Source organism: Staurois parvus, unplaced genomic scaffold (assembly GCF_062004578.1).
Source record: "Staurois parvus isolate SC_StPar_1 unplaced genomic scaffold, SC_StPar_1.0 ptg000684l, whole genome shotgun sequence".
NCBI lineage: Eukaryota > Metazoa > Chordata > Amphibia > Anura > Ranidae > Staurois > Staurois parvus.
The window spans coordinates 67,682-94,085 of NW_028318480.1; the positions used below are offsets into that span (position 1 = coordinate 67,682).

A 26,404-nucleotide genomic window follows, 5' to 3' on the forward strand; every position below is an offset into this window, starting at 1 on the left:
GTGTTACTACTCGCACCCGCTATAACATCAACGTAGCACCTCAAAGATGTCGTTTCCCCTCAATAATATCTGGCGATCGGCCGAGTTTTTGAAGTTTTATGTTATTAGAAACTGTTTGGCTTGACCTTTTTTACGGCCTAAGCCTGTTTGAACCCCCCACATCTGAAGTAGCAATGCAAGCTACTCAGACCACTTGCATTTTCCGCAAGTGTCTTTTTTACACCCCTCCTTTTTTCCTTCCACCTCCCTCCTTGGCACCATCACCAGTCGCTCAAATCCACCTTATTACCAAACAGATTAATGAAGAACTTTCATGGAAATTTCACCTTAATCCAGCAACCGAACCTAAATCAAATTCTCACTTTTGGTTACCTCCTCCCTCACATGGAAATGCTAGCACAATCTCACATCCATTCAATTATCACCTCAAATATATCGCTTAGAGCTTCAAGACCTGCACAATGATCAACATTACATCCCTTAATGTCCGGGGTTTAAACTCTCCATTTAAAAGATCGATGCTTCATAAAGAAACTAAGAAACTTCAGACCGATATAGTTTTTATCCAAGAATCTCACTTCGCTACAAACAAGATACCCAAATTCCACCTCCACCGTTTCCCAAACATCTTCATGGCCACGAACTTAAAAAAAAAAAATGGAGTCATTACGGCCATAAAAGACTCTGTCCAGTTCCAACACATATCAGAAACCGTTGACCCTCAAGGCCGCTACCACATTCTAATATGCCAACTGAACAACAACCTCTACACTTTAGTGAACGTATATGGTCCCAACAAAAACCAACTGCAATTCTTTAACAAACTTTACAACACCATCTCTTCACTAAAACAAGGTAGAATTATCATTGGAGGAGACTTCAATATCATCGGCAATCCGCACCTAGACTCATCTTTTAATAAAAGATCGTCTAAACAGGCCTTCAATCAATTCCTACATAACCATGACCTCTACGACATCTGGAGATGTCAACATAGCAACGAGAAAGACTTCACCTGCTACTCCCCTCCACATCTTTCATACTCCAGAATCGATTTTTTCCTCACGGACAAATGGACACTGCAACATATAACATCATCTACAATTGGTACGATAACATGGTCAGACCATGCTCCTATCCATATCTCAGTGGACGAAAACCAGCGCTCGGCAATCCCGCCAATCTGGAGATTAAACTCTGCAATCCTGAAGAACCCTGAATACCAGAAACATATTTTAGAAGCTCATAATCTATTTTTTGAGACTAATGCAACTCCGAACATGCCTATAACCACGCTCTGGCCCACCTATAAGGCTTACATGAGAGGTATCCTCATACAATTAAATTCCCGCATTAAAAAACAAAGATCCCATCAAATAGATCAGATTCTTTCCTCCATTAAACGTAACGAAGAAATTAACAAAACCAACCCAAATGCCACCATAGCCGAGTCCCTGGCCTCTGATAGAAACAAACTACGAATACTTTTGTTACATGAATACGACCTCAACCTACAGAGAGCTAAATCCAAATTTTACGCGCTTGGTAATAAAGCAAATGCACTCCCATCAAAAATGATTAAACAAAAGCGACTTAAAACTAAGATAGCCTCGATTAAACACCCCACTACCCAAGCATTGCTTACAAACCCTCAAGACATATCCGACGCGTTTGCGACATATTACCACACACTATACAACCTCAAACATGATATTAATACGTCCCAACCCACCACCAATACCATTCAAAATTTCCTAGATAATACCAACTTACCCCGTCTCTCAGCATCCCAACTTACCTCGCTATCGATACCAATCTGCCCTGCAGAAATTGACCGTAGCATAAAAACATTACCCCTAAACAAAGCCCCAGGAAATGACGGTTTTAACAACGAATACTTCAAAATAATGGCATCCAACCTTACAACACATCTATCTGAATTATTTAATCATGTTGCCTCTACGGGGATATTCCCCGCTGAAATGTTACAGTCAGTAATTACAACCATTCCCAAACCAAACAAAGATCCCCAACTGGTACAAAACTATAGACCGATCTTGTTATTAAACATGGACATAAAGCTATATGCCAAAATAATTGCCCAAAGATTACTTCCTTACCTCCCCACGCTAATCCACCCTGACCAGGTAGGTTTTGTCCCCGGTAGACAAGCACCGGACGCTACTAGAAGAATAATATCCCTCCTCCACAAGCTTGAAACCACCAAACAACCATCATTATTACTATCTTTAGACGCTGAAAAAGCATTCAACCGAATCCATTGGCTTTTTATGAAATTCACACTCCAAAAATTTGGTCTTACAGACTGGATGTTGTCGGCAATACTCGCCCTCTACTCCAAACCTTCTGCTACAGTTTTAACTAATGGCACACTCTCCAAGCCCTTCCAAATCTCTAATGGCACTAGACAAGGCTGCCCCCTCTCTCCCATAATCTTCACTCTATTAATTGAACCCTTGGCCTCTAAACTTAGAGATGACCCAACATTCACAGGTATTACATTCCAAAATGGACCATAAAATTAGCCTTTTTGCTGATGATATCATCCTAATGGTCACTAATCCCTACAAATCTCTTCAATCGATACGCATGCATCTTCACAATTACTCTGAAGTCTCCTACTACAAGCTCAATGAGCCAAAATCCTCCATTTTGAACCTATACACCCCTCCTAAGACCCAAAATATACTGAGCAAGCAGTTTCCCTTCACATGGGAATCACACAGCATTCCATACCTTAGAATACAACTTACCCCCTCAACTAACCAACTATATGAAGCTAACTATAAACTTCTACTTGACTCCATTCCACGAGAGCTCAAACAACTCCATACTCCCACATTAATCGACAATGGGTAGAATAGCATCTTTAAAAATGTGCATATTACCTAAAATACTTTATATTTTCCGTACCCTTCCTATTCCAGTTCCTAATACCTTTTTTCACAAACTCCAAGCGATACTAAATAAATTTATGTGGAACAACAAAAAGCCTAGATGCACGACAAATCTACTAATAAGACCTTCCTCCAAGGGAGGAGCAGGCCATCCTCATTTAAAATCTTACTACAACGCTGTGCTCCTAGACCAGCTCTTCTTTTGGTGGCATCCTACAAAAGATAAATTGTGGACTCACTTAGAAATTCCGTCACATCTCCCATATACTCCTGATAATCTATTATTCCTCCCTCTAAATAGCCAAACTCTTTCATTATCTAAACATCCATGTATAAAAGCCTCTTTACAAGCCTGGTTTGACCTCTTGTCCTCTCATTACCCAGGCAATGAAACAACAAAAATTCCTACTCCAATCTCTACATTGCACCTCATCATCCCCTCACTAAACCTCACGCAATGGGAAAATCAAGGTATAACCCTTATCCGAGACTTATATACAGATCATAAGCTAAAATCCTTTGTTAACCTCCAAACACAGTTTCACCTCCCTGACAATGAACAATTCTCATACATGAGAATTGCTCACGCCTTGCATACAATGGATATATCTCAAGAACGAATAATTCCCTCCAGAGCATACCTTTTCTTTCAGAGATCACATTACCCCAAAAAGGGAATCTCAATCTTCTACTCCATTATGAATAACACTCAGTTTAATATTCACACTACTTCCCTGATTAACTGGGAAAAAATATTCCGTCAACCAGTCTCTCCTTACACTTGGTCGAAAACCTTCAATACCACATACAAGGCATCCAAATGTAACTCCCATTGGGAAGCATACATGAAAATCTTACATCAGTGGTATCTAACGCCTGTTAAGCTCAATCTCTATTACACACAACATTCGCCCAAGTGCTGGAGACACTGTGGAGAAATAGGAACGCTCCTCCATATACTTTGGTCTTGTAAATCTCTCACATCGTATTGGAACAAAGTATTTCAGCTGATCTCCACCATATCTACAGTTTCAACGACTCCAAACCCAGTTATAGCTCTCCTCCATATAGGAATAGATAATTTTCCTGTGGACTCTCGTACGATCATAATTCATATACTAGCAATAGCAAAAAACAATATTACTAAATTATGGAAATCTACCACATCCCCTTTGTTCTCAACCCTCATAGAGCTTAATCTCCATTGTGAGATGGAAAAGAGAACAGCGATCCAAAATTTTTCATACCACAAATTCTGCTTTCAATGGTCTCGGTGGCTCCAAGACCCTAATTGCTCTGTTAAGTGACAACTACAATAATATACCACCATACTGTAATCAACACATTGGACTGGTGCTCCCCCCCTCCCTCCCCCCCCCTCTATCTCCCTTCTAGCCCTTCTCCCCTCTACGGTTTATCACATATTCATCCACACTTAGTTCACAATCTTCTGAGCATACCTCTCAAGTATCCGAGGCCCTGCTACATCATTCCCGGCTAAATAATGGAAAATTGTTTGTTTTCTCTCATAATTACCTGTTTTTTTTTTTGATTATACATTTTCTTATTGTGAACTTTGATAGTTTTATATATCTGTAATATGTTGTGGTAAATTGTTGAAAATTTATTCAATAAAAACTATTTGAATATAAATTTAGGCAAAGTGAGAGACAGAGGTTCTGAATGCAGATGTAGCAGAGGGTGAGCAGGATCTACAGAACAAAGCTGTGGTCAGGCCAGCTATGGGCAGGGCACATCTGCCTTTTCTTTTAGAGTGGCCGAGCTCCACAGCCACAACCACAATATGTGCTGAAGGTTGCCAATGAACCACTTCTAATTATCATCCTGTCACTAATACCTCTCTTGGCCTTTTCTGGTGCTCCAGCACTGCTAAGGTGCCACACAATGTTTCATTAGCTGGGCATCAGGTGTAAAACAGCTAATGTTTCTTGCAGGGAAATTCCTGAGTTGTGCCTCAAAGTTTTCAGTTTATTCTGGCTCTTCAGCATTGTAAAGGTGCTCCACTATGTTTCCACAGCTGGACCTCAGCTACCAAATTCCTAATATTAGCTGGAAAGAAATGTATGTGTTGTCCCTCAGAGTTTGTGGCCTTTTCCTGTGTCCAGCACTATAAAGGTACCACACAATGTTCTCTCAGTTGGACCTCAAATGGCAAATTTCTAATGTTTGCTGCAGGGTGAATATGTCTGTTTTTTAAAGTTTGCAGACTATTTTAGTGCCAAAGCACTAAAAGTGTCACACAATGTTTCTGCAGCTGGTCCTCAGCTGCAAAGTTTTCAATGTTTGGTAGAATCTTGCACTGAACCTCAAAGATTGCAGCTTATTTTGGTGCCCTAGCACGCAAACATATTTGTGGTTATTGTTTCTCATATAATAAACCCTAATGTTTATTTCAAGATCAAATATATCTTGTTTCTCCCTCTTATGTTGCCACCTATCAAGCTGCTTACATCATGTTGTCCAGCCACTGAGCAATATTTATAGTTTTTGTCTTTTGGATAATACACTTTATTGTAAGATAAAACTTACTGTCTCCTTCTATTTGCTCCTTAATAAAGTTATTTTATGCTGTCCCAATGCTAGCTATTTTCTACCAAACACTTAACTGAAGCCTATTTTTTGAATAGTTTGGTAATAAATAGGGAAATGGATTAGATGTGGTTTGGGGAATTTGGGGGTTGTGATTCTAAAATAAATAATATTAATAATAAATAATTAAAATAAAAGTTAAAAGCATTGCCTGTGTATCACATATAATATAAGTGCAAAAATGCCACATATAAAAGTCCACAAAACAAGTATCCAAGTAATTGTGATCACTCCAGGGACAAACGTGACACACTATGGTGCAGTAAAGAAAAGAGTGCTTCCACAAAGGAACATTCCTCCAAGAAAAGACATGGACTCACACCTCACTCACGATATGGAGTTGACCCCCTTATTTTTAGCAAGTGAGTTAAAGAAGCTTGTGTATATAAGACCAGGGATAAACAGCTGTCGGTTACTGCACGAATCTTCCTTCAGCTCTATGGTAAGTATACATCTTCACGCCACACAAGTTTCTTTATATGTGGCATTTTTGCACTTATATGTGATATACAGGCAGCACTTTTAACTTTTGTTTTATTTTCACTATCTGATGTTTAATATTACACAGTGTAACAGCAGCTACCTGAAAATACAACGTGTATTTTAGTTTTATCCGAGTGTAGGTATTCATGGTTATCCTACTGCATATTATTAATCCATTGTGTCAATGGCCACTTTGTAAGAAGTTGAGGGCTTTTCAAAAACTTTTAGATCTCTTGTGGCTGCTACTTCAACCTGTTAATTCATGCAACTATCTAAAAAGCCTCTTTTTACTACTGTATTTAAACCAAGCTAGAAGTAAAAACTAAAAAATTCATTTCACAGAAAAATTATGTGATGCTAGAATACAGTGTTGCTGTGAAAATCAACACTGTTCCATAATACCTCTTAAGGACATCTCACAAGCATTTAGAAGATGTGTGTTTTTTCATATTGCCCTCAAAGTCCAAGTAAAATGACCCTCTCACTGTTGTACAGATTTTTTTTCAAAGTGTTGCTTAGGTAAATGTTCCCCATGGCAGTATCCAGCTCCAAATGCCTTTTTTGGCAATAGCTTGCCTATTAGACTGGAAAATGGACAGAATTTTGTATCAAGATTCACCCCCATAGACTTTCATAGGATTCACAGATACGTTTGGTATTCAACAAACTTACTGCAAATTGGACAGATTCACCCAATCTCTAATTGTTAAGAAAGGTCGCTGCAGCTGGCCAGCCTAAACATGTATTGCAATATATGTGAACCAAGAATCCCTGTTTTTATACAAAATTTTATTGAAATATATAAGGATATATAGTAGTGTACATAGGGTAATTCAGAATATTTAGTGTCAACATGTGGTCACACCCTCATAGCACCTCGTGTGTTACATGTAAGCATTGTGAATTTGAGAACAGACATTGCCATTTTTATTCCATAGCGCAGGTCAGTGATCTGAGTCTGTATCTCTCCCTCAACTGTGTCTGTCTGCCCCATATTGGCACATGGGGTTTATTAACTAAAGCTGAAGAGTGCAAAATCAGGCTCACTACTGCATAGAAACCAATTAGCTTCTAACCTTAGCTTGTTCAATTAAGCTTTGGCAATAAAATCTGAAAGCTGATTGGTTTCTATGCAGAAGTGAGCCTGATTTTGCAGTCTCCAGCTTTAGTAAATAAACCCCTATATGTCCAATAAAGTATGCTATAAGCAAGTATGTATTTGGTATTTTGCACAGTAGATTATGGACTGGCCAAAAGATAAATCACTTTGACTCTGTTTGAACATGTATTGCAATATATGCTTACCAGGAATCCCATATCACCATTTCCATTGCATATCACAAGTCACTGACCAAACCTGTAGCTCTCAGAATCAGTAGCATTGTGGAGTGGAGCACAGGCAAATCTCAATTTCTAATCACTAAAGAATAACCTCCTTCCATTGGTGGTTAGCGAAAAAAATGCCCTGACATTGGTGTTCAGTGGGAAGAATGCCCCTTGCATTGGTGGTCAATGATTAGAATACTCTTTACATTTGTGGCCAGTGAAAGAATATATTTTACATTGGCAATCAGTGGGTAGAAGTAGTGGTCATTGAAAGATTGCCCCTTACATAGGGGGGGTAAATGGAATGAGGGGGTCATTTGTGTGGAGGGAAAGAAGGCCCATTTCCTTGGTGAGAGAAGGGCCTCTTTTCATTTCTGGTCACTGTTAAACAGTGGGAGAAGGTCTGAAGGTCAGTAGGAAAAATGTCCCCTTACATTATTCGTTAGTGTCAGCCTAATAGATCATTCGTGGCAGTGGTTACTTACCTGAAAAGTGAAAGACATGGCAGTCATTACGCAAAAGATCAATCAGCCTGAATGAATACACACAGACAATGCAACCTTACTATCTACATACCACAATGATTATGTAACCTAATGTTTGCATTGAACTGATCATTTTTATATGCTTTTTTTTTTACTGACATTAACCTTTACTAATGCATTTTGTCATCATAAGCTTAATATGAATTGCACAAATTTGTGAAGGCTTTTCCAGCAATCTATGTGGTTGTTGTGAATTTTATTATTAACCTTGATATTACCTGAATACTCTTATTAGTTATGAACCTGCTCTACAATGAATACTATAGAATTTGTTAGAAAAAATGCTTGTATAGAACCCAAAGACCGCAAAACAGGGACACAACCTTTGTGAACTTGTGACGGCAATAGACTGGAATCCCAGCAGTGGCATACATTAGTCATCACTAGTCATTTAATCATAAACATTTCACTCCGGCAACATAAGCACAACTCCCATCTCAACAAAAAATATTCTATTAACTTAAAGTTTGGAAATGTCAATTTTAAAATGGACAGAATAACTTGTGAGGCAACATCATTATTGGCTGTCTTATCTGGAAATGTCAGTGCTCACTTGAGATAAATGAAGATGGGAATGAAACCATTAAGTCAAGTTGCTCCAGGCATTCTATTTATTAATAATGTCCCACTGTGGAACTATGGAAATGTTCTGTCCAAGTGTATCTATATGCAACCAAGAGACTGAAATGTTTAACAAACTTAGATAGAAAAATATATTTCCTTCTTTAAATCATTTCTCCAGCTGTTAGGGAAATATCACTTTATAGGTTCATTAACATGTCCTAAAAGTTTTAGCACATGACACACTTGAGTGCTTGTGCTCCCATCCTGGGATTTCCCTACAGGGTTTAATGAAACCTACATGCAGTTCTTTTCTCAACCTGCTGTGAAAAACAAAAAAAAAATGACAGATCATGAAAAAGGTCATATGGATGACAACCAAAGCCTGGAGGGTAATGGTGAGGTGAGCAACACCAGAACAAAAAACTTACTCTGTTTTAGTTGCTTCTGTGCACTCTTGCCCTGACTCCCTGTAGCAGTTAAATATTTGCTTTGTACAGTAACTTCTTAACGGTTCTGGTAGTCTTAGGCTGCTCTTGAATAGTATGTTACATACTTCATGGTCTGTTGTCTTTTTGTGGAGAGTTTAGCTACAAAGGACATGAAGTACTTAAAGCAATGAAAACTAGCAACTAGCCCAGTCACCTTCAATAACCAATGAGTTTCCCAATTGCATTTAACTGATAAAACCTGTTTTGGTGCTATGGACAACTGCCATTTTTTTCCTTTTAGATTTTGTATATTAATCCCACAGTCAATCATGCTTCTCATCCTGGATTTCAGAGGCATATGGGACCTACTCCTGGCAGGCCAATAGCTTAAATGCAATAATTTATTATTTTGCTTTTTCATTTAAAAACCTTAAGACAGACATCTCAATGCCTCATTTGCAAAACATCTAGAGGCTGCAAAGTCCTATAACATAAAATCCCCAGTTCGTCCCCGCTCTCAGGGAGTCACAAGTAGTGCATACAGTCAGTCATACAAGTGAATGGCTATTTGGGAGCCTGCCCTACCAGCTTCTGATCACAAACAGTGAATGTGAGCACTGAGTGAGCTTGCCCCCATCTTAACAAGTGATGCTGGCTGTATGCAGATATGCAGCAGCTCAGTGTTAAAGAGCCTACATAGGGTGTGATTAGAAATAGGTCTCCTATATCACTAGCAGGGATTCTCAGGTTTCCAGATTACCAAAATTTTAGTGAGGTGGACTGGAGGTTATTGGAATCACTAAATATCACCTATAGATGCCTTTCTACATCTACTTCCTGTGCAATGGATGGGTAGAAAATACTCATCTGCAGGGGCGTGTCTCGTGTTGAGCACCCAAGGCACGCACCTTGCATCTCCTGCAGGATGTCTCTGGTGTTCCAAGATCCTGCACAATCCCACACAATCCCTATGATATCTGCTGTCATTAGACAGATAAAAAGCAAAGGCACAGAGACAATCAGAACGGCTCTGTGCCTTTTTGATGACCACCAATGTAATGGGGGCACACTGACTACCAATCTAAGGGGGCACAGATACTCTCCACCAATGTAAGGGAACACAACACCATTCTCCAATAAATGAGAAACAATGACCCCCAATATAATGAGGCTCATGGACTGCCAGTGTGTGAGGGCACAGACACTGACCACCTTCCTGTTAACCACTATGCGCTGTCCATCATATATTTTATACTTTACAGGTTTCAGGTACCGAGGTTAGGGTTATGCCTGTGAGACTCTTGCTTGTGACAGTAATGAAATCATATTTTGTGAGTGCTGAAGGACTGTGGTATATGTGTATTATCTATACAGTGAAGGCTCAGCCATCCTTTTGAAGAGATATATATATATATATATATTTTTGTGTACACTTATGAAAGGTTATCCATTAGTCCATAAATCCAAATAGTTCTTAGGCCCATTCTTGTTTGAAGTGAACCTTTCGGTTCCCCAACTATGTAACCACAGTGTAAGCACAGTTCATAATCCACTTCCTTAATCAAATGAGCAGCCTAAGCAGACTAAACAAGACTAATATTTATATGCAATTTTTACTTTTTTGTTACAATAGCCCTAATCTCCATCTCTAACCACCCCTACTGGTTGCTGTTGTATGCATGATGAAGCGACCCATGACTTTCAAAAAAAGGCATTGTTGTTCTAACCTACTCTTAACAAATGGGCGAATAACTGGGTATCAGAGGACAGATGGGAGCATAGTCGTTCACTGATTATTCACTGGTGATTTGTTTATAAGCTGAATAGTTCATGTTAGTTAGCAGTATCTGTAATCGATGTCAAAGGAAAGAGTTGCTTTAGGAAGAAGGTAGAATAAAAACAAATTGATACTTACAGCAATCAGCTGGTAGGAGTTGTTCATCATGGCTATCAACATGTTGAGTAAGACAACCAGGGAGATGACATTGTACGTTCCAAACATGGTGGCTCCAACAAATTCTGTGAACTCATGGCGTGCTTTCACATTGGTAACATACAAGTTTAGAAGACCAAACACTGACCAGAACAGGGACTGAAGGGTCTCAAAAAGGCTGTAATATATAAAAAAAAAGTTCAATATTTATAAAAACTCAGCTAACAATTAAGTATAATAGTATACATAAAGAAGTACAGTATCTCCAACATCCATTATCTAACAGATGTATTTAAAACATAATATGCATACATTCATTAGCAAAGGAAATATAAGCCTTGACTCTTCAGCAGAAGCAAGTGCACCCTTAGCATTTGCACATCTGGAGCTACATAACCATGCAACATCAAATTACCCAGGTAACCCAAACTTTAATTATATATTTCATTTTTGTGGCCACTTCACTCTGTATTGAAATCAATTACATGATTGGTAAAATATAACACAATGATTCATTGATATTCCTCAAACAGGGAAACAGGAAAACTGAGGGAGAATTAATTCGCAAAAGTGTATTTTCCTTCTACATTTTAGGTATGACTTCCTTTACATGTCAAATTGGACTTTTAATTAGGAATGAGCTCAAGGATCATTTTGAAAAGAAGTTCAGACCAAACTATTCCATTGTTAGTCTTAGTCTGTAGACTTTTAGCCTGTTTAAAGGGTGCCAAACATCATAGTAGCAATATTTCTACTGAAGCTATAAATGCCATTTTCATTTCTGTCAATTGCTGCTAAGGAAGCCAAGGGTTCCCTGGGGTAATGTGACATTACTGACCAATTATGGCACCATGGCCATATTTGGGCAATGACATTGAGCAAACCATTTTTAGTCAATTGCATCATCTGTGAAACCCTGCCCCTTTGTTTACATTGAGTGTCAGGGCCTCAGGAAATGTAATTCGACATAAGACAGCAATACGATTTAATGTGTCTGTTAGCCAGCAGGATTTTATTTTTGTTGGGCATCGAGTATTGAGATTGAGTCGATCTGCTTCTCTGGATGACATGACTGATGATAGATTTACATTATGGGACAGGATATTTTTTAATTAGGAACTTGTCAAAAACTGTGTAAGTGTCTTTATTTACTGTTTACATTTTTGTGTGTGAATGAGTAGGGGTTCAATGAACCATTTTCTTAACTGCACAGAAGGAGGAGAGAGAATCTGGGACCCCCATATTGTTAAATGAGGCTTCCAAATTTATATAAGCCCCCCAACCAGACCCCCACAACATCTGGGCCAGGGTTGGGGGGGAAAGCCTGTTATCCTCATCAACAGGGTAATCCCCCATGCTGAGAACATGTGGGTTGGTATTGTTCAGGTTGGGTGGGGAGGCTCAAGCTCACCCACCTTTGCACTGGCCAGCCAGGTTGAATAAAGATCTGGAAAGGATTTTTTTTGTGTGGTGTTCCCCTTATATGTAAATTCTTTTTATTAAAGGTTTTCAGGTTACAGTAAAAAGGATTTCCAAATGAGAAAAAAAATATTACAATAATAGTATAAAAAAGTAACAAAAAGGGAAAACAAACATAAAAAAAACATATTGATCTATGTCCAAAGAAAGGAGAAAAAAAGCTCTCTTTTAAATGCCAGCTTTGCTGTAGTTGGCTGTATATATTGTACAGATGTGCAACTTCACAGGCATGTTAAGCTCACCCCCCAGACATTATTTAAAGGATTTTTTTCTCTCTTTTTTTAAATCTGTTTTTATTGGTTTTTGAGTTGCCCCCCAGCCAACCTTTTCAAGCTCACCTACTCAGGTGAAAGAGGCCAACCTGCATACCAAACACTAGATACTCGGTTGTGGCATGGTATTTTCATTTAAAAAACACCATTCCACAGTAGAAGAAAAAAACCCTACCTGTACTGCTTTCTGCAAAGCAATACAGTATACTGTACAGCACAGTGGCTAAATGGTTAGCACTTCTACCTGGCAGTACTAGGGTCGTTGGTTCGGATCCCAATCACAACACCACCTGCCTGGCGTTGCATGTTCTCCCTGTGCCTGCGTGGGTTTCCTCCAGGTTCTCCAGTTTCCTCCCACACTACAAAGACATGCTGGTAGGTTAATTGGATCCTGTCTAAATTGGCCTTAGTATATGTATGTATGAATGTGAGTTAGGGACCTTAGATTGTATGCCCCTTAAGGGTTAGCAACTGATGTGAATGTACAATTCTATATACTGTATATGTAAAGCGCTGCGTAAATTGATGGTGCTCTATCAGTACCTATATTAATAATACTGTGGATTACTTTTCAGAGAGCAATGCAGGTAAATATCCAAGGGGTCTATTTAAAAATGTTGACACAAGATTCATTCAACTTGCATTCAAGTGTTACAACTTTTATTGGATTTAGTTTGAAAACTGTATGAATACTAGGTAAAAGTGTGAATCTTGGAAAACATATTTATAAATAAACCCCTAAATGCTATATTTTATGCTGTGTTCCTATGGGAAGGCTGCATGCAAATGTGGCTTTCATGTAAGGAGAAGGAAAGGAAGAGGAAGAGAAGAGGTGCTGTCTCTTTAACAACTGATTATATTCCAGATGTAATTTTAATTTGTTTGCCTCTCAGCTGTCCTGGTCTCTAGTTAGATATAAGTTCAGTTGAGGAGTAGAGAGGCTACATTCTAGATCTTGTAAGGGCCTCTACAGTGGTCTTGCTTAATTGGGAGGCTATAGAGAAGCCTCAAAGTGTTTGGGAGCATGTGGCCTGAACTGATGCAGAAAATAATCAAAGTTTTTATCAGGGAAGCTATCTGAAAATAAACATTTTAATTATACGCTATGCGCTTCTTTAGATACTGGACAAATTCCACTGGGCCACATTATGCAAATGTATCTGCTGTGGAAGCTGGAGACACTACAGAAGATGTCCAAAAAAAAAAACCCTAATCAAAGTATACATTATGTCCTGTACGTCTGCTTTTCAACCCCATCCCCATACAGCAGCTGTAGAAGCTGTTGCTGTTTTTAAAAAAAAGGAATATCAAACACCATGCTGATAAACACTGTTCATACTCAAGATAGAGAGTTACAAAAAACCTTATTACTTTTGAATCCACTCTGATTCAAAGAGATGAGCTTCAGTCTGCAGATGATGTCAGCTAAAGCAAACCAACATTTAAAAAAAAAAAAAAGTTTAAAAAAAAAACATTTTAATTAATTTCTATTTAATTTCTTCTTAACCCTTTGTTTACAGAAGTTAACTGATTTCCCTCTTTATCCTCAACTATTTTGTTTCTATTCTAACCACCAATTAAACTTTTTTTTAGGTTTTATTTATTTTTTTGTTACTTTGTTAGTGGTATTTTTGTTTGTTACATGGTAGTGGTTTTTAAAAGTAACAAAACACTATTTAAAATAATTAACACTGAGCAAGCTAAAAAAAGTATTTGTTTTATTTTAGTTTTATTACATTTTTTGTCTATGAAAATAAAATAATTTTCATGAGGCAATGGGCTGCATTCACAAAGCGATATCTACCACTTTAAGAAATGTGGTGAAATACCACTCAGCATTTTTCAAAAAAATGTTTTGACATTCACTAAATAACTGAGAAAACTACTAAAATATTTGATATTTATCTCATGAAACCATGCGGTATTTTATCTCATGCACGACTCAGTGGGATGGATACAGTAGAGAAGAATTAGAACCCCTGTCAGTTTTTATTGCTAATAAATAGATAAACGTAAAATGATTTAAACTGTAGAAATATGCCAACTCACCAAGTCAGTGTGGTCTCTGCAGCAGATGTATTAATACTAGAGATGAGCGAATTGAACCAGGCGAAGTGGAATTAATTTCGAATTTCAGGAAAAATTCGATTCGCGTCGAATCCGAATATTTGCATACTTCGGGTGCACGAATCGGATTTTTCCCGATCAGCCGGCAAAAGTGTCCCTGCAGAGAGCTCCGCTATTTCTGACAGTTCTCTGACAGTTCCTTCACATGTACAGCGGTTGAAACATTGTATCTATTTGTTTCCATTTAGGATACAGATGTTTTTATTCGGAAATAAATAGATACAAATGTTTCAACCGCTGTAAATGTGAAGGAACTGTCAGAGAACTGTCAGAAATAGCGGAGCTCTCTGCAGATACACTTTTTGCTGTACTGGAATACTTCTTCTTTTCATTCTTCTTCTTCTCCTTCTCCTCCTTCTCCTCCTCCTTCTTCATGAAAAGAAGAATGAAAAGAAGAAGAATGAAAAGAAGAAGAATGAAAAGAAGAAGAATGAAAAGAAGAAGAATGAAAAGAAGAAGAATGAAAAGAAGAAGAATCTTTTCATTCTTCTTCTTCTTTTCATTCTTCTCCTCCTCTTCATTCTTCATGAAAAGAAGAATGAAAAGGAGAAGAATGAAAAGGAGAAGAAGAATGAAGAGGAGAAGAAGAATTAAGAGGAGAAGAAGAATGAAGAGGAGAATGAAAAGAAGAAGAAGAAGAATGAAAAGAAGAAGAAGAAGAATGAAAAGAAGAAGAAGAATCTTTTCATTCTTCTCATTCTTCTTTTCATTCTTCTTCTTCTTATTTTCATTCTTCTTCTTCTTTTCATTCTTCTTCTTCTTCTTCTTTTCATTCTTCTTTTCATTCTTCTTCTTCTTTTCATTCTTCTTCTTCTGAGGATGAGGATGAGGATGAAGAAGAAGAAGAAGTAGGATGAAAATAAGAAGAATTCCAAGCCGGCAAAAAGTGTATCTGCAGAGCTCCGCTAAGTGTATCTGCAGAGCTCAGTGGTTGAAACATTGTATCTATTTGTTTCCATTTATGGAAACAAATAGATACAATGTTTCAACCGCTGTAAATGTGAATGTCAGAGAACTGTCAGAAATAGAGGAGCTCTGCAGATACACTTAGCGGAGCTCTGCAGATACACTTTTTGCCGGTTTGGAATTCTTCTTATTTTCATCCTACTTCTTCTTCTTCATCCTCAGAAGAAGAAGAAGAAGAAGAGGATGAGGATGAAGAAGAAGAAGAAGTAGGATGAAAATAAGAATTCCAAGCCGGCAAAAAGTGTATCTGCAGAGCTCCACTAAGTGTATCTGCAGAGCTCCGCTAAGAAATAGCGGAGCTCTGCAGATACACTTTTTGCCGGCTTGGAATTCTCCTTCTCCTCATCCTTCTCCTCATCCTTCTCCTCATCCTTCTCCTTCTCCTCATCCTTCTCCTCATCATCCTTCTCCTCATCATCCTTCTCCTCATCATCCTTCTCCTCATCATCCTTCTCCTCATCATCCTTCTCCTCATCATCCTTCTCCTCATCATCCTTCTCCTCATCAAGGGCATTTAAATTAAAGGTACAGTGTTCTGCACTAATTTAAAGGCTCTCTGAAGCCTAGAAAGCCTTTTTATAAGTTGAATTCGTAGCGAATAAATTCGCATCGAATCGAATTTCTTCCTCAAATTCGGCGAATCAGCCGAATCGAATTTTTGAATAATTCGCTCATCTCTAATTAATACAAAAGAAAAAAGGTGACTAGAATACCAAATGGAAGTTGCTTTCACAGGACACTCGTGGTGTATCAGAAACAGGCTAAATTAAGTAAATACAAAATATTTTTATATATGTTAAATAATGAATTAAATTTGTATCAAAAAATCACACACATATATAAATACCCCCCTTCCACCATAAAAAAAATACAAAGTTGTCTTTTTTATTGGTGGAAGAATGGTATTTACAGTATATATGTGTTTTTTGTTACTATTTTCATTCAGTATTTGATATTTTGAAATATAGTTTGTATTTACTTAAAGTATAACTAAATGAAAACCTTTTCTTTAGGTTTGGACAGTGTGGAGAGGTATTAGAACACCTATCAGGATTTTATTGTTGTCTGTCCCCATTAGGGAGATTCACCTTCTCTGTTTCCTCTATTTATCATTATTATTGAAAGTGAAATAAAAAGAAAATCCCAAATTGTGGATTGTCCTCAGAAATGTAATAGAGGAGACATCTTCCAATAGCAACACAAATGGCAAAAAAAAAAAAAAAAAAAAAAACTGACAGGGGTTCTAAACCTCCATTACTATATCCAACATGAAAAAAAAATTGCTTTTAGTTAGCATTTCTCAACCTTTTCAACAAAGAGGATCCCTTGAGATAACATTCCAGCTCAGGAGACCCGTGCTAAAAATGACTATATCTACAACTCATGATACATTAGTGTGATGGCCAGTGGGAAGAATTCTCCTTACACTTGCGGTCACTGAGAAGAATTACCTCCTTATAGATAGCCAAAAAGATCAATGATGTCAGTGGGAAGATATCTCTAAAAATAATTGTGACAAAGTATCCATTTACATATATGACATACTGTATATGTTCTAACAAGGGATTATACCATTGTGATGAGAATGTACATTATATTATGATTGGGGTGATCGGGAGGTTTTTTTGCAGCAAATGATGTATATGCTTGTATATATACAAAACAGTCTCTAACAATCTGGCAAAATGACAGATGAAAATAAATATATTTTACTACATGTAATGGGGTGGATTTACTAAATGTAATGGTGCTGATTTATTAAAGGCACATAGAGTAAGCACTTTGCAAGTGAAGTTGCGCCAGAGCTTAGTAAATTAGGGGGAGCTCTGCTGACTTCCATAATCCAATCATGTGCAAGAAAAAATGTTTTTTTTTTCCCTTGCATGTGATTGGGTATTCTTTGTAAAGTGAAGCTTTACTTCATGTACTAAACCCTGGAGCAACTTGCATATTGCAGAGTCTATTTGCCTTAAAGTAGAACTATAGGCAAATTGTTTTTTTTTTCATTTATGTTTACTTTTTTTGCCATCTGTGTCCCCATTGGAAGATGTCCCCTCTATTACTTTTCTGGGGACAACCCAAACTTTGGGATTTTCTGTTAATGGTAATCTAATGGGGACACAGACCAAAATAAAAACCTGGCAGATGTTCTAATCCACCTCTACTCTATCCAAAACTTCAAAAAAAGGTTTTCCTTTAGTAAATCAACCCTATTGATTACTGATACTGTTGAGAGAACTGATCCAAACAGGCAGTAACTACTCAATTGCCAATTATATTTTTACATTTCTTAAATACCGCATGCCTTGACCACTACTTAATTACCGCATAAATTTATTAATTTATTTCCTTCTGTAAATTGAGTTTATGGCCTTTTCATGTGGTATTTACCAAGCATTTTGAGCATTTTGCGTTAAATACAGCAAAACTGTATAGTGAATTGACAGTTTCAGGATTGTATGTGATATTTAGACAAAATGTGTCTGGACACCTAAATACCACATGCAATCTGATTCTGTGAATGGAGGCCAATATCACCAAAAGAATTTGAACAATAGGTCTATCAAGAGCTGATTCCTGCCTACATGCCTAATCAAAGTACAAAAAAAGTATCAAAAGAACAAAATTCTCCTGTGAGACTTTAAGGCAAAAAAAGAGCAGTATAATAAAACTATGCCTACTTTATGTTTTCAAAGAAATCTGTAAAACATGCTTACATAAAATATTCATGTTCTAGCATCATGATACAAATTACTGGTAATTTTAAGTGTTACAATACTCAAATGCTTCCTGGAGGGGTTGATGACAGAAACATCCCCTGCCAGGTTTCTCTGTAAAAATAAAGTATATATATTTTTATTTATATACTGCTCTTTTTTACCTAAAAATTCCCATGGGACAAATTTGGACTTCTGGTACTTTTTTGTATATCACCAAAAGCAAGCTTCATTTGTCCTAAAAAATATTGTAATCCTTTGTTGGGATAAATTTATGGAAGAAAATAGACCCATAGCAGAAATGTAAAAATTGCTCTAATTCATAGACAGTGTACAGGTATGTGCGAGACCTGAAGTGGTTATTAAAAAGGGAAAGTCAGAAATATGAGACTACTTTTCTACTAAATAAAAATGTCAAGTTGCAACATGCATCAAATGTATTTCTCACATTTTGGAAAATCATACACTGTCACTTTTACAGGTTTATTAGACAAACACAAGCTCATGAAAATAAAAGCATGATATTTTTACCTACTTAGTTACCTTCTGGGGAACCAGATCTGGGATGCACAACTGGAATTGCAATACTAGACTTCTATAGCAATTACTATATCTCTTTAAATTGTTGCAAGTATAGAAAAATACCAGTATATCTGCCAAAAACAGTCTTTTCCTTACCTCTTGTGCAATCTACCCTAGTTATACTGAAATGTATTTATTTATTTCGGGTACTTATATAGCGCTGTCAGTTTTCGGAGCGCTTTACACATATATATTGTACATTCACATCAGTCCCTAACCCTCAAGGGATGTACAATCTAAGGTCCCTAACTTACATTCATACATACACATATTAGGGCCAATTTAGACAGGATCCAATTACCTACCAGCATGTCTTTGGAGTGTGGGAGGAAACCGGAGTATTTCTGAATAGAGAGTGGACTATAACTGCATAATGTCAAAGGGTAAGAACAAAGGAAATGCAAGAACACAATTTTTATATAGAGTTGTATAATAGGGAGTGCCTGTGCTAGGACCTTTATAGAAGGTTCACCAGGTATTATTTTGGAATATTATATATAATATTCTTTACAGCTTTATTTGATAAAGCATCCTATTACATTTCCTTGAAGCGAACAGGCTGCTTGAATATGATGCAAGTGCATGTCAAGTACAGAAAGTCGTCTGAACCGTACTGAACCATACTAGAGAGTGAAACACAATTATCAAGCCATATATTTTATCTACTCAAGCCCTGTTGGTTACCTTTATATAAGAACAAAGCTTAAACATTTCCTGTCTATAATGGCCATCACTGGGTGTCAAGGGACCAATGTGTATCTCTATGATAAATGATTTGGTCTCTGTCCAAGTCAATGCATGTTTACAGATCTGAAGCTCATTGGGGCTTCACACAAATATGGTGTTGGGGGGGGGGGGGGGGGACTGAGCAGGGTTGGTGTTAGAAATGAGCCAAACGGTCATGGCTTTTGTTTGCGCATTGTTCAGCGAACTTCAAAGAAGTTTGAATGCTGAACCCAAGCCCCACTGAAATCAATGGGAGCTGAATCTGTCAAATTAAAAATGCCTGTGTTCATGGCTAATAAGCAAGGTGATGTAAAAAAAAAAAATGAATGCGGGGGTGGGGGTGGGTGCTAGCAACTGCCCTGGCACAGAAAATGGGGAATTAGCATGTGCCCTTCCTTCTGAACCATACCGAGCCATATACCATCAACATGGAGGGGGTAACTTGCCAGTGGGAACCCATCATGGGAAAGCACCTTGTCCCTATGTTGATGAGGACACAGATCATTTCTCCACATCCCTGGCTGGTGGTTGTAGGGACTTGGAAGTGGGGGGTTTATCAGAATCTAGAAGTTGATAAAACTCTCTATAATAATTAAAAACCAATCCAAATGACCAAATAACCTAGGTTCAAACTGGACTGTCTGCTCATCCCTATCCGATACCAAAAATTACTATAATTGGTTAGTGTGTACCGAATACACCATTCTAACTTGTTTATTAAGCAATGAATGTCAGTATAATGTTAGGTGCAATAAATTCATTAAAACCAATTTTCTAGGCTATCTTGCATTTTACACGTGCAAATGTTACAAGGGTCGAACAGAATAATTAGGCAGTGTGTAACCATATACTAGACAAGTCCTTTAGTACCAACCCAACTAACTAGTGTGTCTCTCACTTCTCCATCTTGAGACCAGTAATTGACCTTTATAAAGGGTAATATAAACAATGGTTTTACAACTATTTCTGAGTAAAACATACATTTCTGATCATAAGGTTATGCTTTAATAATATGCGTTTTTTATATTTTACCTACAGTGGATTTAAAAAGTATACAGGTTTTTGAGATGTAAACAATCAGACCAAGATAAATCACTTCTGAATTTTTGCACCCTAAGGCTCTGTTCACATCTGGGTGTTTTGTCACACTAAAGAAGCTCCTACTCTTTTCTGGGTGACAAGTTTCATGCGATACGGTATGCTGCAATTGCAGCAACATTTATCACTCAACAATCACGGCAGAACTGCACTGCATTTTAGGTACCATTAATAATGAATGGCACCTTAACATGCATAGTGCAGTTTGTCATTGCACAGCATTTTGGGATCATGGGCCGAAACACGACATGAAGATGATACAAAATGTCTATATGTTAACAGAGCCTTAATGTGACCTTGAATCTGTGCAATTCAATTGAAATATAGAGTGAAACCTTTAATGGGAGAAAAAATAAAAATAAACTTACAATTATGTTCTTGCATAAATATGCACATCCTTAAACTTATACTTTGCTTAAGCACCTTTTGATTTTATGAGTATTTTGAGGTAGAAGTCTATCAGCATGGCACATCTTGCCTTGGAAATCTTTGCCCACTCTTCCTTGGAAAAGCGCTCCAAATCTGTCTGATTGCAATGACATCTCCTGTACACAACCCTCTTCAGGTCACCGCACAGATTTCCATTTGGATTCAGGTCTGGTCTCTAACTGGGCCATTCCAAATCTTTGATCTTCTTCTGGTGAAGCCATTCACGAAGGCTTCACCAGAAGAAGGTATGCCTTTGGTCTTTGCCGTGCCGAAAGGGGAAATAACCCCTCATCTTCAGCTTTTTAGCAGAGGTATAAAGGTTTTGTGCTACAAATGACAGACATTTGGAGCTCCTAAGGTCCTCCACCTTTGATAAAGGCCTGGTTTCAGCTGAAGAAAAACAGCCTCAATGCATAACCATGCCACCACTATGCTTCACTGTGGGTATGGTGTTTTTTTGGTGATGGGCAGTATTGGTTTTGTGCCAAACATACTGTACATTTTGGAATTATGGGGAAATAGTTCAACCTTGATCTCATCAGACCATACCACATTTTCCCACATGCTTTTGGAACACTTGATGTAGGTTTTTGCAAAATGTAGCCAGGGTTGGGTGTTTTTCTTTCAGAAAATGCTTTTGTCTTGCCCCTCTACCCCACAGCCCAGGCATATGAAGATTACGAGAGTTTGTTGTCACATGCAGTACACAGCTAGTACTTGCCAGAAATTCCTGCAGTTCCTTTAATGTTGCTGAAGGCATCTTGATAGTCCACTGGACCAGTTTTCTTCTTGTTTTTTTTCATCACTTTTGGAGGAACGTCTAGTTCTTGGTAATGTCACTGTTGTGCCATGTTTTCTCCACTTGTTAATGACTACTGTTTGTTCCATTGGATAACTAATGCCTTATTTTTTACCCTTTTCCTGACTGATAACTTCGACAATGAGATCTCTTTGATGCTTTGTAAGTAGTTTATGTACCGTGTCTTTTTCTGTAGGAGGCAACTGAGTATATGTCAGAAAAATTGTACTAGAACAGCTGAACTTTATATGAGCTTAACCAGAGTTACTTTCATTGATAGCAGGTGTGTAGTGACTACTATTTAACATCAGTTTGAAAGTGAATGGTTATTTCTGAACACAGTCACATCCCTATAAGAGGGTGTGTACACTTATGCAGCCATATTTTATTTTTAATTCTTTTTTTTTCCCCACTAAATAATTTTAGTTTGTTTTTTAACTGAATTGTACAGATTATAGGTCATATTAAGGGTCAGTTCACACATAAATTGCACAGAAACATGGTCGGCATTCATGTGTGATTCCTGCGGTGAGATTTTGTAGCCCCTTCATTTGAATTGGTTGCAAATTGAATAACTATTTTTTAAACTGCGGTACCATGCAATATGGTGGTTACAGAAACACTGCATTTGCAATCTGTGTTTGAAGTGCTGTTAACCATGTATTGGCACCCTCAGCAGATTGCAAAGGCAGTGCGCTTTAAGTGCGGTGCAGGAAACGCACACAGAGCATGCCTTTCCAGCTCCACTTTAAGGTGTGAACAGCCCTAAAAGTGGAAAAAATTCTGAAGTGGTTTATCTGATTTTTTTGGCATCTCAAAAACTTGGGTGTGTATAAACAGGATTCTATCCAATAATTAATCATTATTGGAATTATAGTCTGCATTACTTTTTAAAAAGTGCTTGAAGTCTTTGTGAGAGATGAGGCCCTATCTATTATTTATTTTTATGTAAATATAAATCATGTTGGATGTAAATACAAACAATACAGTGACCCGCTCTGATTTATATCACATTACATTTTAGCCTGAGTCATAAAGAAGCCGTCTTGGACACATTTACTGCTGAGCAGTGAGGAACTTAGTAAAAGTGTGAGCTCAGCATCCTTCTGCTTGTCACGGGTGAGTGGCCTGCCATTTTGTCTTAGACATCTCTGCAGCAGCATCGCAAGAGGTTGATATTTTGTGTCATGCGTCTGCTCACTGTGCTACGAACAGTTTGTGACGGTGCAGATTTGGAAACAGAGTTCTCTTGTCAGCACAGACGTCTTCTCCTTGGAAACTGCAAGCTAAAGTGACAAAGGTCTGCAGAGACATCCAGCGTCATGTTATCTCATAGCCGCTAAAAAGGAAAGAGCAGTGTTTGGCAGAATGCGGCCCATGTCTGTACAAGCTGAATGAGCACTGCTTAACCCCTCCTGTTTAGTGTGAGAAGCCTTCTTGTGTTAGCAGTTATTTCTGGTGTAAGGAATCTGCACAAATGAGGTCGCAGAGACAAAGCGTTGAGGGCTCTTTACTCGTGAACTGAGGACAACAAATGAACTAAAGAATGTACCGTACTATTTTATACTAGCGCTGCTAGCTTTTCAGTCAAATGTTGTTGTCTACTGTAATCAACCACATATTCTACATACAGTATACTTGTATGTTTATATAGTACATATTATAATACACATCACGGTGTGATCTTTTCCCTCCTATCTTCCTTATCCACATATTCTACATACAGTATACTTGTATGTTTATATAGTACTGTACATATTATAATACACGTCAGTGTGATCTTTTCCCTCCTATCTTCCTTATCCATATATTCTACATACAGTATACTTGTATGTTTATAAAGTACATATTATAACACACGTCATGGTGTGATCTTTTCCCTCCTATCTTCCTTATCTACATATTCTACATACAGTATACTTGTATGTTTATATACAGTAGTACATATTATAATACACGTCACGGTGTGATATTTTCCCTCCTATCTTCCTTATCCACATATTCTACATACAGTATACTTGTATGTTTATAAAGTACATATTATAATACACGTCACGGTGTGATCTTTTCCCTCCTATCTTCCTTATCTACATACAGTATACTTGTATGTTTATATACAGTAGTACATATTATAATACACGTCACTGTGTGATCTTTTCCTCCTATCTTCCTTATCCACATATTCTACATACAGTATACTTGTATGTTTATATAGTACTGTACATATTATAAAAACAGTCACAGTGTGATCTTTTCCCTCCTATCTTCCTTATCCATATATTCTACATACAGTATACTTGTATGTTTATATAGTACATATTATAATACACGTCATGGTGTGATCTTTTCCCTCCTATCTTCCTTATCTACATATTCTACATACAGTATACTTGTATGTTTATATAGTACATATTATAATACACGTCACGGTGTGATCTTTTCCCTCCTATCTTCCTTATCTACATACAGTATACTTGTATGTTTATATACAGTAGTACATATTATAATACACGTCACGGTGTGATCTTTTCCCTCCTATCTTCCTTATCCACATATTCTACATACAGTATACTTGTATGTTTATAAAGTACATATTATAATACACGTCACGGTGTGATCTTTTCCCTCCTATCTTCCTTATCTACATATTCTACATACAGTATACTTGTATGTTTATATAGTACTGTACATATTATAAAAACAGTCACAGTGTGATCTTTTCCCTTCTATCTTCCTTATCCATATATTCTACATACAGTATACTTGTATGTTTATATAGTACATATTATAATACACGTCATGGTGTGATCTTTTCCCTCCTATCTTCCTTATCTACATATTCTACATACAGTATACTTGTATGTTTATATAGTACATATTATAATACACGTCACGGTGTGATCTTTTCCCTCCTATCTTCCTTATCTACATATTCTACATACAGTATACTTGTATGTTTATATACAGTAGTACATATTATAATACACGTCATGGTGTGATCTTTTGCCTCCTATCTTCCTTATCTACATATTCTACATACAGTATACTTGTATGTTTATATAGTACATATTATAATACACGTCATGGTGTGATCTTTTCCCTCCTATCTTCCTTATCCACATGTTCTACATACAGTATACTTGTATGTTTATATAGTACATATTATAATACACATCACGGTGTGATCTTTTCCCTCCTATCTTCCTTATTATTCTTTGTTTCAAGCTTGGTTATCAGAAGGATTTAGGTGTACTTTTATCAAGCAGTGGTAAATGAAGGCTGCTATATTCTCTGGCATTCTCAGAGGAGACAGCTGTCCTCTGAGTGCCTGTTTATGAAGCGGTGTAGATTGCTTCTTCTAATGTGGAAAGAAGTGATCTACAAATGCTTTGAACTCTGGAAAACGGCTGTTGTTGCTGTAATCTCGCGAGATATAGTGGGATTACAGTAACAAGAGATCAGTAAAACACACAGCTGTCAGTTTATTAAGCAACGGTAAATTACTTCTGCTGAGGTGATGGATCCCCTCAGTACACTTGTACACAATAATAACATTTATATATCTATATATATATTGTGAGGGATTAGCCCAGTAGCGGGTTGTGCTTGACACCCTAGATGAGTCAGAGCACGATGAAAGGCTCAGCACAACAGCAGGATCTTGGTGGATAACATTGTGGTTTATTTACAAGTCTGGTGAACACAAGTTGCATATATTCAAAAAAAGCAAAAATAAACAAACAGGCAATAAAGCCTTGCCACACTGGGCATCTAACTACAAACACAGGTTCCCATCTACCTGTCTGGAGACAGCCTATCACTGCTCAGACACAGAGGGGTTTATTTACTAAAGCTGGAGAGTCCAAAATCAGACTCCCTTCTGCATAGAAACCAATCAGCTTCTAACCTCAGCTTGTTCAATGAAGCTTTGGCAATGAAACCTGGAAGCTGATTGGTTTCTATGCAGAAGGGAATCTGACTTCACACTCTCCAGCTTTAGTAAATAAACCCCAGAGTGTTCACACAGAGGGTCTCCCAGTCCAAAATCACACATATTTACTCTCACCACAGTATGGTTTGGTTGCTCCCCAGTCTGTCCTGCACAGCAAACTGGTTCCAGGTTGGAGCATTCTCTCTATGCAGCCTGGGAGTTTTATAGAGCCCAGAGCCCGTAACTCACTACAGCTGAGCTAATGAAATAATCAGTGAGCCAAACAGGCTCACTACACAGCACAGCAGGAGAAACAGTCAGTGTAGAACATGAACTTGGGACAAATATACCTCCCATCCTGGACACATCCCTTAGTTCTTGCTGACCTCCTGTCACAATATATATATATATATATATATATATATATATATATATATATATATATACACACACACACACATATATATATAA

At 37.6% G+C, this 26,404-nt stretch overlaps 1 protein-coding gene across 1 annotated transcript in view; it reads right to left on the minus strand.

Annotated features, from left to right (window-relative positions):
- Positions 1–26,404, minus strand: part of LOC149447470 (short transient receptor potential channel 5-like) — a 431,706-nt gene that overhangs the window by 54,832 nt on the left and 350,470 nt on the right. The window contains exon 7 of the mRNA XM_089652492.1: positions 10,790–10,985. Coding sequence (XP_089508618.1) covers positions 10,790–10,985 — 196 coding nt within the window. The remainder of the gene's footprint in view (positions 1–10,789; positions 10,986–26,404) is intronic.